General features: G+C 38.2%; 5 protein-coding genes across 5 annotated transcripts; 4 read left to right on the top strand and 1 right to left on the bottom strand.

The window, feature by feature from the left end:
* The first annotated feature begins 446 nt into the window (after positions 1-446).
* LOC128361949 (interferon-induced protein with tetratricopeptide repeats 1-like) lies at positions 447-2,015 on the top strand. The gene is made up of 2 exons (XM_053322542.1): positions 447-459; positions 704-2,015. Exons 1-2 carry the CDS (start codon positions 452-454, stop codon positions 2,013-2,015), a joined length of 1,320 nt encoding a protein of 439 aa, XP_053178517.1. The 5' UTR covers positions 447-451.
* A 1,234-nt stretch (positions 2,016-3,249) lies between these two features.
* LOC128361584 (major histocompatibility complex class I-related gene protein-like) lies at positions 3,250-7,682 on the bottom strand. The gene is made up of 5 exons (XM_053322096.1): positions 7,525-7,682; positions 6,251-6,517; positions 5,684-5,941; positions 4,270-4,572; positions 3,250-3,835 (listed from the first exon to the last, which is right to left on the bottom strand). Exons 1-5 carry the CDS (start codon positions 7,571-7,573, stop codon positions 3,717-3,719), a joined length of 996 nt encoding a protein of 331 aa, XP_053178071.1. The 5' UTR covers positions 7,574-7,682; the 3' UTR covers positions 3,250-3,716.
* A 1,497-nt stretch (positions 7,683-9,179) lies between these two features.
* LOC128362330 (interferon-induced protein with tetratricopeptide repeats 2-like) lies at positions 9,180-10,874 on the top strand. The gene is made up of 3 exons (XM_053323072.1): positions 9,180-9,184; positions 9,425-10,148; positions 10,287-10,874. The coding sequence occupies exons 1-3, from the start codon at positions 9,180-9,182 to the stop codon at positions 10,872-10,874; spliced, it is 1,317 nt and encodes a 438-aa protein (XP_053179047.1).
* Positions 10,875-13,096: 2,222 nt separating this feature from the next.
* Positions 13,097-14,569, top strand: LOC128361838 (phospholipase A2 inhibitor and Ly6/PLAUR domain-containing protein-like). The gene is made up of 5 exons (XM_053322404.1): positions 13,097-13,153; positions 13,509-13,610; positions 13,719-13,883; positions 14,026-14,145; positions 14,251-14,569. Exons 1-5 carry the CDS (start codon positions 13,102-13,104, stop codon positions 14,469-14,471), a joined length of 660 nt encoding a protein of 219 aa, XP_053178379.1. The 5' UTR covers positions 13,097-13,101; the 3' UTR covers positions 14,472-14,569.
* Positions 14,570-16,023: 1,454 nt separating this feature from the next.
* On the top strand, positions 16,024-17,664 carry LOC128362329 (interferon-induced protein with tetratricopeptide repeats 2-like). Its single transcript, XM_053323071.1, has 2 exons — positions 16,024-16,028; positions 16,316-17,664. Exons 1-2 carry the CDS (start codon positions 16,024-16,026, stop codon positions 17,619-17,621), a joined length of 1,311 nt encoding a protein of 436 aa, XP_053179046.1. The 3' UTR covers positions 17,622-17,664.
* The last annotated feature ends 256 nt before the right edge of the window (positions 17,665-17,920 follow it).

Raw genomic sequence — 17,920 nt, 5'->3', positions numbered from 1 at the left:
TTTCCAGTTAGTTTTTGTCATTCAACTAATCATTTCAGCTCTCATACAAGTCAAAAAACATCATGAGACATCAATTTATCCGATAATGATATGATATGAAGTGGTATGAAAACTGGGAGGGGACAAAGGTTGTATTTTATATCTTTACCTTTCTCTGACATGACTGCCACACCTTCAGATATTTATTTCAAAAACATTTCTTAGTAAATGAAAGTGATCATCTGAGCTCCATAGTAACGTGTTGATGTTTTTTTTGTGCACACATATGGCTGTAGGTGTCTATTACTGGGAAAATGAAGCACACAAAGTCCAAAGTCAGTCCTCCACATGTCGTCATTTACAGCATCATATATTATATAACTATTGAATTTATGGTGCTGCGCCCAAAGCACAAGTGTTTATGAACAGCAAAAACTTCATTAGAGAACAACTGAGTCGAGGTAACAGCTACATGATGAGGTGAGTGACTGCATTTCATAATCAATAACACTCTTAATATGTTAATTATAAATCTAATGACAATTGTTATATTGTCAATCAGCTCTCCAGTCCTTCTTTATTGTTTCATTCCCTCCTTCCTTTGCTTCTATTTCGTCATTTCTCCACCTTTTTCCTTTCTTCTCTCCCTCTCTCCTTACTCACTGATCATATTACCATACTGCATATGTGTTGTGTGATATTAGTGGTTTTTCTTCTCCATTAGTGCTGCTCAGAGTCAGACAACAATGGAGGCCAAACTTGGGGCCCTGCAGTGCCACTTCACCTGGGACCTGGACTCCAGCAAGTCCGAACTGTTAATTCTCAGGGACATGCTGGAGGACATTGGCAGTGAGGAGGGAAACAGCTGGCTGGGTCACATTTACAATCTGCAGGGGTACATTCACTACCAGCTGGGCTTCACTGAAGAAGCCCGGTGTTTCTTCAGCAGGGCTGCAGAGGCTTTCCGCCAGATAAGAAACACTGGCTCAGATGAAGGTCCCTGGTTGGTGGTGAATTACGGGAACCTGGCTTGGTTGCACCACCAGCTGGGAGAACAAGCAGAGAGTGAGACTTACCTGTCAAAGGTTGACACCCTGCTGAAAGAATACCTATCTCCATCAGAGGATGAGATCCATCCAGAGATCTACGCTGAAAAAGCCTGGACCCTGATGAAGTTTGGCAGAGATAAAAGGCTGCTGGCTGCAGATTACTTCAAGAGAGCCATCAGGATGCAGCCAGGCATGGTGGAGTGGCAGACCAGTCATTTGATAGCTTTAGTGAATGTTTATGGGCACCGTGATGAACCACTGGAGGAAAACATCCTGGAGAAAATGAGAATCGCCAAAGAAAATGATCCAGACAACTTGTACCTTGCTGCTCTGTACCTTCTGGAACGTGCAAAGAAAGAAAGAAATATTCAAGATGAAGTACGTGAGTTGGCCAAAAGGGTTTTAAGAAAGCCACAAAGCAGCTACAGTGGTATAAGACCATTACTAAGGCTGTACAGACAGTATGTATCTGAGGATGAGGCTATTGATTTGGCAGAGGAGGCTCTGAAAAGACATCCAGATAAACGTCTTCTGAAGTGGTGTGCTGCAAACTGCTACAAATGGAGGGTTTACTCACACAGGGAAAATCCCCTGGAGCCAAGAATGATAGACAGAGCAATCAGTCTCTATACAGAAGTGATTCCTCTTTACCCTCATTCTTCAAACAAAATAAAACTAGATTTCGTAGAAAACATAGTCGCAAAGTTGAATCATGGCCAGGCTGAAGCTGACCAGATTTACGAGGATCTGCTAGAAAGTGATCTGAAACCTGCAGACAGACAGAGGCTTTACAACTTATATGCCAAGCATGTATTCTTCATTCATAATGAAAGCAACAAGTCAGTAGAATATCACATGAAGGCAGCAGAGATACCACATCAATCTGTCTATCGTGAGAGCAGCATCAGAGAGCTAGAGAAGAGTATAAGAAGAAGACACTCAATGTGTGGAGAAATAATACATTTCCTTGCTAACCTGAAGGACTAAGAGTCAATAATAATAAAGAGGAAACATTTACTGCACTTTAACTGAGGGACATTGTGTCTAAATGCAGAAAAATGTTGATAATCATGTCCTGAAAAAATCTGTACATACTCATTAATCTGCATAAATATAGATGTGAAAAGGTGATGAACATTTGGGGTTTTTCAAAATCACAATAATATTTTAGATTATATCTTAAAACATTTTGATCTGTTGTTCATCAACTTTGTATTTTTTTGTCAAAAACCCAAAATACACTTTACATTTTAACATTACTGTAAATTCTGTTTTGCACTAATGAGTGTGTGAATATTGATTTTATTTGTACATTTTGCTCCTGATGAGAGTTGATTTTCTTGTAAGGGAGCTTTATTGACACCACCTACACATCTCTTGTTTGTGATCTTCTGTTTAAATATTGTGCAAATAAACAAACAAGCAAACAAACGAACAGTGTGTTTGTCAATATTTGAATAATGAAGTGAAAAGGAACCACATAATTCAGTCTGATGATCTCACTCAGTTGAACAAAAAAAAAACAGTTATAGTTGCAAAACGAAAAGTCGAGGAGAAGTGGTCTAAATTAAACATCTTTATTATAAAAGAACTGAAAATATGTATGAATAAAAAACTTTTATAAACTCTCATGTCAGTCCCACTTCCCTTCCTCACCAACGGAAAAATGCCTCCTGTTCATGTCCTCTAATGTATGTCAGCCAATCACTGTTTTACCTCAGCTTCTGGTGCAATCAGAACCTCTCAAATAATAGAAGAGGGAATCGTTATCTGGCAAAAACAAGAGCCAAATGTTCCCGTCACTTTGACCTTTTTCATAAACAGTCATGCTGTCCCAATATTATCATTTCAAAGAGCATAACTGGGAAGAAGGAGGTGAAGTGTGACTGACAAAAAATACATGATTTCACAATCAGGCCTAATTACACAGCTGCATGCTCTGACAAAAGATATACAGATAAGATAAAAAAGATAAGATAAAAAAAGATATCAATGAAACATATCATAGTAAAAGGTACATATCAAAATTATAATGTGTATGTTACTGAAGATTCACATCATAAATGCATAACAATATTCACAATATGTATAGGGAGGTGGAGAGAGAGTAACTGTAACTATAACTGCACAACAACATAGAAAAAGAACAATGTGTGTGTGTGTGTGTGTGTGTGTGTGTGTGTGTGTGTGTGTGTGTGTGAGAGCGAGAGAGAGACAGAGAGAGAAAGAGAGGGTGAAAGAGAGAGAGAAAGAGAGAGAGAGAGAGAGAGAGAGAGAGAAGGAGAGAGAGAGAGAGAGAGAGAGAGAGAGAGAGAGAGAGAGAGAGAGAGAGAAGGAGAGCGCCTTGTGGTTAGGTTTACATATAGGCCTGCCTTTGTCTGACCACATCTCTTGGTAGTTACTGAGTTAACTATTCTCCTGTATATCTGCACTGGAAAGCTACAAAGACAGAATACAAAATACAGAGAGACCTGGACGTATTAATGTATGATATATATACCTATAATACAGATGGTACATGTTTGATTTTAGTCCAAAATATAAAAACATTCAATTAGCCTTACAATAAAACCTCAGTGTCAGCTGTTTCCTGTAACTATACTGGACCACTTAAGTGAGACATTCTGTCAAATCAGCCATTCAGTTTTTTCATGGCTGAAATATTCTAAAACAGTGCAGTTAAAATGACTATATTTGTCCTTCACCATTATTTCTTCTTCTCCAGATGAAGACTCCAACGATCCAGATTACCAGCAGGCCTAAAACACCCCAAAAAAGAGGAGCAGCAGGGAACTCTGAGGGAGGAACTGTAAGAAAAACAAAACATATAAACAGTGTGTCAGGAGCATCGATGCACTTCTGAGCATTTTCATCTATAAGTATCTAAACTGATGTTTGATAATGATATATCATTATTGACAATCATATCTGGTACTTTCTTTCCCTTAAAACACTTTCACTTCACTTTGACGGTTTTGTGTGCAGCAGCCCATTTATAAAGCCAAAAGTAGATGATGTCTCTTTTTAATTGAAATTCACATATATTGAACTTTTCCCCTGTCTTTGTTATATTACACCTTTTGTGTTTTTTCTGGTTTTCATTGCATCCTCTTAGCCATGTGCATGATGTAAAAGTGAATGTGTTAACATTGAACTTAATTCATGTTCAGCTCTAGAATATTCAAAGAAAATTACATTTATAAATAAATATTTTGAGACAAAATCAGTATTCCAGTCTTACCCCAGTTGGTTTTGATCATAGCTTTGTCCAGTTTGGTGATGATGTCGTCCTTCACACCAGAGAGCTTAAACACACATTCGTACTTCCCCCAGTCTTCAGGTACGATTGATGAAACGTTCAGGGCAAAACTCCTCCGGAAGGATCCATCATGGTTGGGGAGGATCTCTCCAGGTCCCACGTCCTCATGAAGCTCCTCTCCGTCTTTCCTCCAGAACATCTCGGCTCTGTCAGGGTAGAAACCTGTAGCGTGGCAGCTGACTGGAGAGGAAGGAGTCTTCTGGAGGAGAGACACTGAGGGAAGATCTGGAGAGAGAGAAGATATAGATACATTTGTATAACTATATAATAACAACAACAAAAACATTATTAAGCCAACATTACTTACAAATACCCCAGGTCATACATTTTTAAATGCAAACAGTGCATCCTGTGTACATCATGCTGTTTACCTGAACCACCAGGGGGGGCCAAACCCTTACTCATGATGATGCACACTACAGTAGGCTTCTTGTTATTAATAAGGTGCTGTTCCTTATAAGTGGTAAGATGTCTTAATAACATGTCTTATTGATAATGTCATGGGATGTCCTGGTGCCTTATAGGGGTTAACTGCAAACCAGACAGTTTTGCATCCAATCTGGGACCTTTGTTGAATGTTTATTCCCCATCTTAATCTCTTATCATTTCCTATAATTTCTCTATTTTCAGCTCTCTTGTGAGGGCGTAACATGCCACAACAATGATAATATGAACAGGAATAGTAACGTAATGATTTGACTGTGGTAATGAAAAGCATACCATTATACCAACACTGGGGAAATGCATTAGTTAGTGGTTTGTGCTGCTGTGCACCATTAAACTCTGGATAAACAGTGATTTGTGAGTACTGACATCATCTTCTTTTATGGATTGGCACCAACTAATCTGAAAAGACTGTAAAACAGGCATGCCAGTTCTTTCATTTAAAACAAAAAATTCCTAATTTAAAAATCTTAATTCAATTAACTTTAATATTTCATTTCATTCAGTAATAACTAATAAATCAATAATTTGTCTCTGTACTAATTATTATTTATCTTTACAATATCTTTACCATTTGATGTACTGTGAGTTAAAGGTGTTTTAACTTGAAGGTAAGGCAGCTTTATTTATTATATATAATAAAACCCAATAATAGTAAAATTGGTTGTGTTCGGTCTCTTGGTGATACAGCTTTTGTACTTTTTTGAATCAATGCAGCAAGTCACAAAAACTTATACAGTTTGAAAATGAAAAACTTGTGAAATTACTGGTGAAAGGGGCAAAAAGAGGGGAGCAAGAGACTAGTAATATGTACAGCGAGTCCCTGCAGACACACAGAGGCATATGAACACTTTTGTGTTTTAATTTAAAGGATCAGGTCATATAACTCTACCCTTGCGCTGCAAAGAGCTCTTCCCAAATTCAAAGTATTTCCTCAATCTCTCTTGACATTCGGTTTTGACGAATCTTTTCATATATTCATGGCTAGCACACTTCATTGCAGCGTTTGGTTTTTCAGTGGTCCACATCTTTGTCTTTTGGTCACATCTAAGGTCAGGTTCTCCATTATGACAATACTTTATATAACCATTAACCTCTCCTGTCTCATCATCCCATTCACAGGCAAAGATTGTCTGGTCAATTTGGATACCTGAGAGAGAGAGAGAGAGAGAGAGAGAGATAGAGAGAGAGAGAGAGAGAGAGAGAGAGAGAGAGAGAGAGAGAGAGAGAGAGAGAGAGAGAGAGAGAGAGAGAGAGAGAGAGAGAGAGAGAGAGAGAGAGAGAGAGAGAGAGAGAGAGGGAGACAGCCTTGTGGTTAGGGAGGAGTCACTGAGAAGTCACATGTGTGTGTGTACATGTACAGTATATAAATATTCATACTATATAACATAACAGAAGTTATCTGCTTGACTTTACGTTACATACTTAACATTTTGGAAAACATTTGGTAGTCACATACCTCCAGTTTGGAGTAAACTCTGTTTAGAAGTGGCAGTTTCATCTTTGACATACTTCAGATAGTCAAAGAAGTCCCGAGTGTTATCTACCCAGTGTTGAGGATCATCTTCCATTAATTCTTTCACCCAGTCTTGTCTATGTTGTATTGTTTTGGTGTTTTGGTCCAAGTATGTCATCTGAACTCCATCAATGTGCAATAAACCCATATAATCTGAGACATTTGATACTCCAGAAGATGCAGTTATAGTAATCTTCAAGGAGTGTTTCTCTGTAGGATAAAAACAGATTTCAGTTTTCTGAAAAGGTTTTCAATGATTTCTTTCATCTTTGCAATTTAACTAAATCTTGTATAATAGGCACCAGCATGCAGTTATAACTGACATTAATGTCTGTGAACACATACAGAGCCCACACAGTGTTTCTGGTCTATAAAAAAATCTAAATATGTAAGATTATGATACTGATAAATTACCATGATCTTACCTGTAGTTACAACATGAGTTTTACATGCTGTTTTTTGCTATGAATTTGTAGGAAGGTGTACACCAAAGCACGTTGTTCTTTACGGTGTCTTTCTAACCTCGCCACTGATCATTTGTTCATAGATTTTAACCTCTTTCACTTTTCGTATCACATGACTGCTGGTTTAAGACATAAAATAATAAAATATATAATAATAATATACAAATAAAATAGTGAATCTGTCCTTTAAGCAAGTAAACCAAACAGTTCTGCTTCAAGCGAGTCAAATTAAACTGATCTAAACGATCAAAAACTGCAGATTGGTTAATTATTAACCTTTATCGTTTTGAAGCTGTTTCACTTGTCATCAAAATGGCCCGCAGCTCTCGCTTTTGCTTTGTGCGCGCTCCTTCTAAGGGCATGATGCTGCTCTTCACCTGTTGAGTTATTATGCCACCTATTTTTCAACATTTGAGGCATATTCCGTCTAACCTGGATAAGCATAATTACATCGCTTATACCTGGTAATGATGAGTTAGTATAAAATGATTCCACGCTGCACTGATTATTTAACGTTACTGCGGTTATTATCATTGTTATAGAAAAAGAGGGAATGAAAAAGCATATTGATCGACATGTCTCAATTTACGTAGCAGGAATTAATCTAAGTTTTGATAAATTGATGATGGTTCAACTCAAAACAATAGTATAAAAAAATAAAACCACAGTTGAAACAAAAGTGAAACAAAGCGAGAAAAAGTCGCGTCACTGAGGCAATAAATGTTTAAGAGTATTTGATGGGTCCATAAATACCTGCAAATCCAGTTTGACAGAGGAACACAATCCCTAAAATGATAATCATGTAGAAGAGCGCTGCAGCAACGGAGCAAGAATAAGACTGCGTTAAAAAGTAAAAGTGGATGGAGTCCACGCCTGCATACGTCCTGTATGATGATACCCAGGAAGTTAACGCACTTTTTTGTTCGTTTGTTTGATTGAGACCACGTAGGGGAGACTGGGGACAGTTGCAACAGGGGACGGTTACAACAAGTCTTATTTCTCCAATCAGAAACATGCTAGAGTGATTACTCTCACACTGCACATGCTCAGTTAAACCCTCTGCTCACCAAGAAGAGAGAAGCCATAATGAGCATCTGGTCCTGCTTTTATCAAGAAAAGTTGTTTTGGAAGTATGAAAGTAGCTTTTTTCATGAGCTGTATTTTTGTCATACTGTCCTGACCTTTTGTATGAGTGAATCCAAACTTACGTAGTTTGAATCATTGTTTTGTTGACTATTCAGTGACATGGTTAGCATGTGTCAATGTCAGTGTGGCTAGCTAGCACATGATGTTTTGTCATGACTGATACCATGGGGACAGTTGCAACAATTGCAATTGCCTCATCCTTCTCACCTGATTTTTGGCACGATTATTGGGGTATGCCAAAATGGAAGAAGCGTGACTCATTATTTGCAACTCACAACTTGCATTCAAGAAACCGTCCGTAGTTTTATTTCTCATCCCTCTGTTATTCTGATCCCTCTCACAGCTCATAATTCCCTTACTGTCATATCTGGGGCATCAATTAAGATGTCAGCTGTTCACATCACCTGGTCACATCTAACCAGTAACACACTGTCACACCTTCATTGTCAGCTTATCATATTGCAGCTGTCTTTTTAAATGGGTTTGCTCCATCTCTGCTTTTGTGCTTTCGTGATGCTGTTTTGCATGACCCATCACCTCCCCATCATGGCCCAGTGCCCAGATTAATCGGTGCATCACTTCATCAACTTCATTAGCCCGATCAGTCTCAGCAGAAGTCATTAGCCACCACCACCACCACCAGTGTCTGGACTCTATGGGAGATGTAACTTGCTGCTGCTCAGGACTGAAGTCCTGCTATTCAAATTCTCCCTGCATAGTTCAAGTGCTGAAGACACTTTTGGCAATACCTAATACCAATATCATGCATCTGAACAGTAGAGAGGAAGTGTGGTCAAAAGTCCACAAAACAGAACACTTCTTCACCTTTTCTAATTTTAGGACTGATTGAGGCTAATCAGACAGTGTGGTTATTTCCGGGTTTCCCAGTGGTGACCCGAATTAATCATTAGAATTGATTATTCTTTCATTTCTTGATAATCATTAAAAATTATTTATGATAATTATTAGTCATTATCAATAAACAAACGCATTTCATTCTACTTTTACATGTATGGCTGCCTTGTAGCACGGTTATTATCAATTGTATGGTGCTCCGTAATGAGGCCCTAATTACCAGACATCAGTGGTATAAGTGGTATAAAAACTTGCAGGGGACAAAGGTTCTATTTTATTTCTTCACTTTCAGCACAAAGTCCAAAGTCAGTCCTCCAAATGGCCTCATTTATAGCACCAAAGCAGAAGCGTTTATAAACAGCAAAAACTTCATTAGAGAATAACTGAGTCGAGGTGACAGCTACATGATGAGGTGAGTGACTGCATTTCATATAATCAATAACACTCTTAATATGTTAATTATAAATCTAATGACAAATTGTTTTATTATCATTCAGCTTTCCAGTCCTTTTTTGATCCATTCCCTCCTTTCTTTTGCTCTTATTTCTTCATTTTCTTTCTTTTTCTCTCCCCCCCTCCTTACTTAATGAGCATACTACCATACTACAAATGTGTTGTTGTGTCATATTAGTGTTTTTTTCTTTTCCGCCAGTGCTGCTCAGAGTCAGACAACAATGGAAGCCAAACTTGAGGCCCTGCAGTGCCACTTCACCTGGGACCTGGACTCCAGCAAGTCTAAACTGTTCATTCTAAGGGAGAAAGTGGAAGACATCGGCACCGAGGAGGGAAACAGCTGGCTGGGTCACATTTACAATCTGCAGGGGTACATTCACTACCAGCTGGGCTTCACTGAAGATGCACAGCGTTTCTTCAGCAGGGCTGCAGAGGCCTTCCGCCAGATGAGAAACACTGGCTCAGATGAAGGTCCCTGGTTGGTGGTGAACTATGGGAACCTGGCTTGGCTGCACCACCAGCTGGGAGAACAAGCAGAGAGTCAGACTTTCCTGTCAAAGGTTGACACCCTACTGAAAGAATACGCATCTCCATCAGAGGATGAGCTTCATCCAGAGATCTACGCTGAAAAAGCCTGGACCCTGATGAAGTTTGGCAGAGACAAAACACAGATGGCTGTAGATTACTTTGAGAGAGCCATCAGGATGCAGCCAGACATGGTGGAGTGGCAGACCAGTCATGTGATAGCTTTAGTGAAAGGTTGTGGGCATGGTGACAGACTACTGGATGAAAACATCCTGGAGAAAATGAGAATTGCCAAAAAAAACGATCCAGACAACTTGTACCTTGCTGCTCTGTACCTTCTGGAATGTGCAAAGGAAGTAAGAAAAACTGAAGATGAAGTACGTGAGCTGGCCAAAAGAGTTTTGAGAAAGCCACCCAGCAGCTACAGTGATATAAGACCAGATGAAGAACGTGAGTTGGCCGAAAAGGTTTTGAGTAACCCACCAAGCAGCTACAGTGGTATAAGACCAGATGAAGTACGTGAGTTGGCCGAAAAGGTTTTGAAAAAGCCACCAAGTAGCTACAGTGGCATTAGACCATTACTAAGGCTGTACATAATGTATATATCTATGGATGAGGCTATTGATTTGGCAGAGGAGGCTCTGGAAAGACATCTAGATGAACGTCATCTGAAGTGGTGTGCTGCAAATTGCTACAAATGGAGGGTTTACTCAGACAGGGACAATCCCCTGGAGCAAAGACTGATAGACAGAGCAATCAGTCTCCATAAAGAAGTGATCTCTCTTTACCCTCATTCCTCACTTCAAGATAAAATAGCTCTCGCAAACATATATGCAAAGTTGAGTCACTGCCAGGCTGAAGCTGAACAGATTTACCAGGATCTGCTAGAAAGTGATCTGGAACCTGCAGACAGACAGATGCTTTATGACTACTATGCCAAACATTTGCACTTCATGCGAAAGGATAGCTACAAGTCAATAAAATATCACATGATGGCAGCAGAAATACCGCATCAGTCACGCTATCGTAAGAGCAGCATCCATATTCTGAAGAAGACTGAAGAAAGAAACAGAAACCTAATGTGTAGAGAAATTGCAGAGTTTCTTGCTAAGCTGCAGAACTAAGAGCCAATAATAGAGGAAACATTTACTGCACTTTAATTGAGGGACATTGTGTCTAAATGCAGAAAAATGTTGATAATCATTTCCTGAAAAAATCTCATTAATCTGCATAAATATAGATGTGAAAAGGTGACAAACATTTGGGGTGTTTGAACTGTTTTTACTTCTCTTTACACTCATCAATTTCAAAATCACAATGATATTTTATATTATATTTAAAAGATTTTGATCTGTTGTTCATCAACTTTATTCTGAGTGATTTTGTAAAATAATTGCGAACTTTTCAAACGTTTTTGTTTGGTTTACTGTAATTTATTGTTTTGCACTAATGAGTGTGTGAATATTGATTTTATTTGTACATTTTGCTCCTGATGAGATTTGATTTTCTTCTAAAAGAGCTTTATTGACACCACCTACACATCTCTTGTTTGTGATCTTCTGTTTAAATATTGTGCAAATAAACAAACAAACCAACAAACAGTGTGCGTGTCAACATTTGAATAATGAAGTAAAAAGGAACAACACATTTCAGTCTGATGATCTCACTCAATTATCTTAAACCACTGTGAATGTTCAGGCGAACACACAGAAGGCAAGGCAGCATTATTTATATATACATTTTGTGTCAATTTCCTGCAACTCAAGTCTGAAGAAACTTGAAGGATTTTGGAAAACAATGATTTTTGTCATCCACAGTGAATCATCGTGGAGACTCAACATCTAATACCTTTGGATGTGTCTCTGCAAACCTCTGTGAAGATGCTGCTGAGTTGGAGTTGCTCCTGTTTGCTAAATTCATCAATGGACCAAAATGTTGTAAAGGCAGCTTCTGTAACTCAGCCTGGTCTGTGAAACTGAATGTGATCACTTTGCTTTTTGGACTCATCACCCTTATCTTCTATTAGAACAAAGAGAAACTAACAAAAAGCTATGTAGTGTGTGAATCTTGGTCCAATCCTGTTCTCTGTGTAGACGCTACTGTTTAAAAAGCCAAATAACGTAATGCCAAATTGTAAAGTGCAAATGTGATTTAAGCTTTTGATTTAACTATTTCCATTTAATATTTTCCTGTTTGATGTTCCTATTTATAATGTAGGAACTAGTAATTCTTTAAAATATACTTATATACTAGGTATTTCCATTAAAGCTTTTGCACTCTAAATTTAACTTTGGCTCATTGCCACTTTACTATTTTAAAACTATAATTCAACCTAAGTTTAAAAATAGCCTGATAATTCAGATTATAATCACTGTAATTCTAATGGTTCTTACTTTAATTTTGTAATCATTATAACAATGATAATGACTTATTAAGTCATAATTACGTACTATTACAGAGAAGCAGTGTTTCTGCCTGTCTAGATAAAAGCTTCCAGTCTGCAGTGGTGGAGAAAAAACTTTCTGAAGCCCTGAATCAATATAAAGCACTTCTGTTGAAAATGGTTCACTGTCTGGAAGCTTTTGATACAGTTACAATGGCGCCATCTGCTGGCCAGTTGTTGGCATTTCATTTACATGGAAGGATTAAATCTGAGACTTTATTTGATTTTATTGATACATTTTGCTCCTGGTGAGATTTGATTGTGTTCAAAGGCAGCTTTATTGTTTTATTGGCATCACATGCACATCTCTTGATTGTGATCTTCTATTCAATTATTCTGCAAATAAACTAACAAAAAAAGGGAAGTTGTGGGTGGCACTGACAAGAAACAGAAACACTGATATTATGTTGTCAGTATCATGTAGAGAAGTGAAATTGTGCCGTTAGCCTATGAAAAGCAACAACTAGGTTGACACATGACTGGTGGGGGTTTGGAAGTGTTTCTTTAATTTTGAGCAAAGAAGAAGAATCAGTTTAGAGTCACGATTATCTTTGAGACATCTAACAACAAATGTTTCTTTTTCTGTTGACAAACTTGGTGTGTTGAATCTTGACTGGGTGAGTAGGCCTATTATTCATGGTTTTTGACTCTGTGTGTTGTCTTAGTTTCCTGGGTTATGTGTTAACAATTATAACATAAATAATAATAATCTATACACATATTCATCTTTCTCATATGAAGTAATGACTAAATGAAGACTTGATGGCTTGTTGGAGTGTGTATTGCAGCTGTTCACAGCAAGAAAGTTCATTACTTTTACTGGTTTGAAAGTGTGTCCAGTAACTTCCTCTTTTTAAAAACAGATTCACTGTATAAAGTATTTCCTGTAATCTGCAGATTTCCTCATCATGATGAAGCTAATCCTGTCTCTCACTCTCACTTGGACTCTCTCCAGCACAGGTAACCTCACTCACTCTTAAAACAGCATGTCTGCAGGTACCTGTCATGTCATGAAGAAACATTTTTTATGGAGCAATCAAGTTTTTTAAGTCTCATGTACCATAATTTTACATAGATTACAGGGATAATAAAAAAAAGGTAAAAGCAGCAGTCATTTAATTTGATGACTGATTCCTGATATTGTTGAGACCAATTTATTTGATTTTCTTTGTCTTAAATACTGTTCTGTTATTTCGTGATGTAATTTGTAGTTGTCTCTCATCAGATTAACTTTGTATACTGTATCTGTGTTTATATGACAAACAGGATTCATGCTGATTGTTTAACTCACCATGATTTATTTCATAACTTGCAGCTGAAGTTCTTCAGTGTTGGCAGGGTCAAGGATTTGACCCAAAGAGAAGCTCCTTATTTCCATGTGACTCTACTGAGCTGTGTGCAACTATTGCTGCACGAGGTATCTGTAAAAAGCATAAAAATAAATCTGGTTGTTCCTTAATGTCATTCACTCATTCAGTTTTAAATATGATTTCTGTGTTATAGTGGTCTATGTTTAATTTTACAGGAACTGTGGGTGGAGATTATCAGGAACCCACCCTCCGGTCCTGTGTGCCATCTTTCCTTTTCAGTGAAGGAAAACACACATTTTCTCTGAGTTTTGGTTTTGTAACTATGGCTGCATCTGTTTATGTGTGTAATACAGATGGTTGTAACAATGAAGACATACCTTGTAAGTAAAGAGAAAGGTTTCCCTTTTTAAAGATACTAAATCACATTCACATGTAGTATCAGTCTAATGTTGGTCACAGTGAAGAACAATAAGTCACTTTGTGTCTTGTACAGTTTCTGTCATATTTTCTGTTCTGTTTCAGTCCCTGATGTTCAGAGGGAAAACGGCCTGCAGTGTTTCACCTGTGATGTTCCATTTTCTGCTGTGTGTAACCAGACAGTACAGTGTGTGGGAGACGAGGACCGCTGCATTAGTGGGACTGGTGAGCCCTCATGATCATTTTGTGCCTCAACACATATTATTTCTGCCCTAAAAGTGACTATTTCCTGCTGATTTTTAGTCTAACAATGATTTTTGTCGTCCACAGCGCAAGACAAATATAACGTGGACCTAACATCACATATCTCTGGATGTGTCTCTGCAAACTACTGTGAAGTTCTTTCTCGCTATGAGCTCCTGCCTGACCGGAGGGTTAAATTCCCTCGTCCACTAAAATGTTGTGGTAGTAACTTCTGTAACTCAGCCTGGTCTGTCAAACTGAATGTGATCACTTTGCTGTTTGGACTCATTACCCTTACCTTCTATTAGAACAAAGAGAAAATATGTGTGTTTGTGAATAACTTGAATACATCTATCATTGTAAAAAGACAGAAAGATGTGATGTAGGCCCTCCCAAACCATTTAGAGCTTACAACCTTAAAATCTATTCTAAAAGATACTGGCACCCAATGAAGTGTTGTTAAAACAGGAGCAATACACTCTCAGATGGATTAATTCTGAGAGTTTCAACTGCTTTCATTATTGTTAAGTTGTTCAATAAAGTTTAGGCTATATTAAACTTTTAAACAGTGAACATCTCTGCTGTCCACTTTCAAAACCAACATAACCTCAGTGTGAGACATAACAATACTGTTTAGATTCTTGTGATTTTTGACAAGGTGAATAAATGCTTTGAAGCCTGAATTGATCCTACTTATGGTAGCTGTTAATCCTAAACTAAAAATAATAATATGCAAGAAAATGTCAGGTAATTTAATCAGATTCAATAAACAATAACAAACCTTTATACTGTGATATTTTTCCCTCCAATTTTCTCTTCTTTGGCCGTTCAGTGCCACTAAATGTTCAGAGCAGCTGCTGATAGAAACACGCACTCTCCCTCCTGGACAGCAGAGGCTCTCCTCTTTTCTTCATTTGGATTTAAAAGTGATTTATGAAAAATTAAAACACCACAAGTGTTTAAATATCACATTTATATAGTTGATTAAAATTAATCTAATGAGGCCTGTGAGTCTTAATAGTCCTCATAACATCCTTACCGTATTATTACTTACTGTGTAGCTAGGTTACCATGGTTACACCTACTGTATAGTTTAGTTAGCATGGTTACACAGAGTTTGTTGCTGTTTTACAGCCGTAAAACAGTAAATAAATAGTTTGAACATCATCGTCGACTCGTATCGCTATAAGCAGAATTTATCCATCTGTCGGGTACATCTGGACAGTCTGAAGAGCCGCACAATTAAATTATTTCTTCCGGAAGCAGAAAACTAACCGGAAGTTAGCTTCTCAACCAGCAGACGTACATTCACCCAGCCAGTTTAGGAAAGAGGAAAGTTCCACAGACTGAAGATAATTTGAACTACAGAGATTTATATGATAGCGGCATTGAGTTAACTCGTTTGGGAATGGCTTAAATGTAATGGTTTATCATTTATATGTAAAAAAATAAATAAATAAATAAATAAATTTAAAAAATCCCGCACTGCAGTGTGAAGAGCTGGCAAAATATAAAGTCCCACTGATCGTGTGGCCCCCCCTAGTGGTTGTGGTCCTAAACAACCGCATAGACCGTTTATGCTACGGGCCGGCCCTGAATGATATGAATATAATAATGAATGGTATAAAGTAACCATCTGATGTTTTGGGGTTTTTTTGTGTGCACACATGAGGCTGTAGCTTGCTATTACTGGGAAAATTAATTGATCAAAGTCCAAAGTCAGTCCTCCACATGGCCTCATTTACAGCACCATAGAAGTTATACATTATTGAGTTTATGGTGCTGCAACCAAAGTACAAGTGTTTATGAAGAGCAAAAAAATTCATTAGAGAAAAACTGAGTCGAGGTAACAGCTACATGATGAGGTAAGTGGCTGCTTCTGAATTTCATATTTATAATCAGTAACACTCTTAATATCTATATATATATATATATGTATATATATATATATATATAAATCTAAGTAAATCCTTTTATTATTAATCAGCTCTCCATTCCTTCTTCTCTTTTGTTCCATTCTCTCCTTCTTTCCTTCCTTCCTTTGCTTATATCTTCACTTTCTCTTTCTTCTCTCCCACTCTCCTTACTCATCGAGCATATTACCATACTACAAATGTGTTGTGTGATATTAGTGATATTTCTTCTCCATTAGTGCTGCTCAAAGTCAGATGACAATGGAAGCCAAACTTGGAGTCCTGCAGTGCCACTTCACCTGGGATCTGGACCCCAGCAGGTCCGAACTGTTCCGTCTCAGGGACATGCTTGAGGACATCGGCACTGAGGAGGGATACAGCTGGCTGGGTCACATTTACAACCTGCAGGGGTACATTCACTACCAGCTGGGTTTCACTGAAGATGCCCGGCGTTTCTTCAGCAGGGCTGCAGAGGCTTTCCGCCAGATGAGAAACACTGTCTCAGATGAAGGTCCCTGGTTGGTGGTGAACTATGGGAACCTGGCTTGGCTGCACCACCAGCTGGGAGAACAAGCAGAGAGTCAGACTTACCTGTCAAAGGTCAACACCCTGTTGAAAGAATACCCATCTCCATCAGAGGATGAGCTTCATCCAGAGATCTACGCTGAAAAAGCCTGGACCCTGATGAAGTTTGGCAGAGACAAAACACTGCTGGCTGCACATTGCTTCCAGAGAGCCATCAGGATGCAGCCAGACATGGTGGAGTGGCAGACCAGTCATGTGATGGCATTAGTGAATGTTTATAGACACAGTGACAAACCACTGGAGGAAAACATCCTGGAGAAAATGAAAATCGCCAAAGAGCACGATCCAGACAACTTGTACCTTGCTGCTCTGTACCTTAAAGCATGTGCAAAGAAGGGAAGAAAAATTGAAGATGAAGCACGTGAGTTGGCCAAAAGGGTTTTAAGAAAACCTGTTAGCAGATACAGTGGTATAAGACCTTTACTAACACTGTACAGACTCTATGTATCTATGGATGAGGCGGTTGATTTGGCAGAGGAGGCTCTGGAAAGACATCCAGATGAACGTCTTCTGAAATGGTATGCTGCAAACTGCTACAAATGGAGGGTTTATTCACACAAGGATAATCCCTTGGAGCAAAGAATGATAGACAGAGCAATCAGTCTCCATAAAGAAGTGATCTCTCTTTACCCTGATTCTTCACTTAAAGTAAAAATAGCTCTAGCAAACATACATGCACAGTCGAATCATGGCCAGGATGATGCTGACCAGATTTACCAGGATCTACTGGAAAGTGATCTGGAACCTGCAGACAGACAGATGCTTTACAACTGCTATGCCAAGTATTTGAACTTCATTCGAAAGGAAAGCTACAAGTCAATAGAATATCACATGAAGGCAGCAGCAATACCGCATCAATCTCCCCATTATGAGAGCAGCATCAGTATTTTGGAGAGGATTAAGGAAAGAAACAGAAACCGAATGTGTAGAGAAATTGAAGAGTTTCTTGCTAACTTGTAAGACTAAGAGCCAATAATAAAGAGGAAACATTTACTGCCCTTCAACTGAGCGATATTTTGTCTAAATGCTGAAAAATGTTAATATCCATATCCTGAAAAAATCTGTACATACTCAGTAATCTGCATAATTACAGATTGATATAGAAAAGTTGATGAACATTTTGGATGTTTTAACTGTTTTTACTTCTGTTTACATTGATTTTTTAAAAACACAATGATATTTTTGATTATATTCTGAAAAATTTGGTTCTATTCTTCATCAGCTTCATCCCGAACCTCAACAACCCAATATACACTTAC

This window comes from Scomber japonicus, chromosome 7 (genome assembly GCF_027409825.1).
Source record: "Scomber japonicus isolate fScoJap1 chromosome 7, fScoJap1.pri, whole genome shotgun sequence".
Classification (NCBI taxonomy): Eukaryota; Metazoa; Chordata; class Actinopteri; order Scombriformes; family Scombridae; genus Scomber; species Scomber japonicus.
The sequence above is the reverse complement of the archived record's forward strand: the minus strand, read 5'-3'. Positions and strand labels throughout refer to the sequence as shown.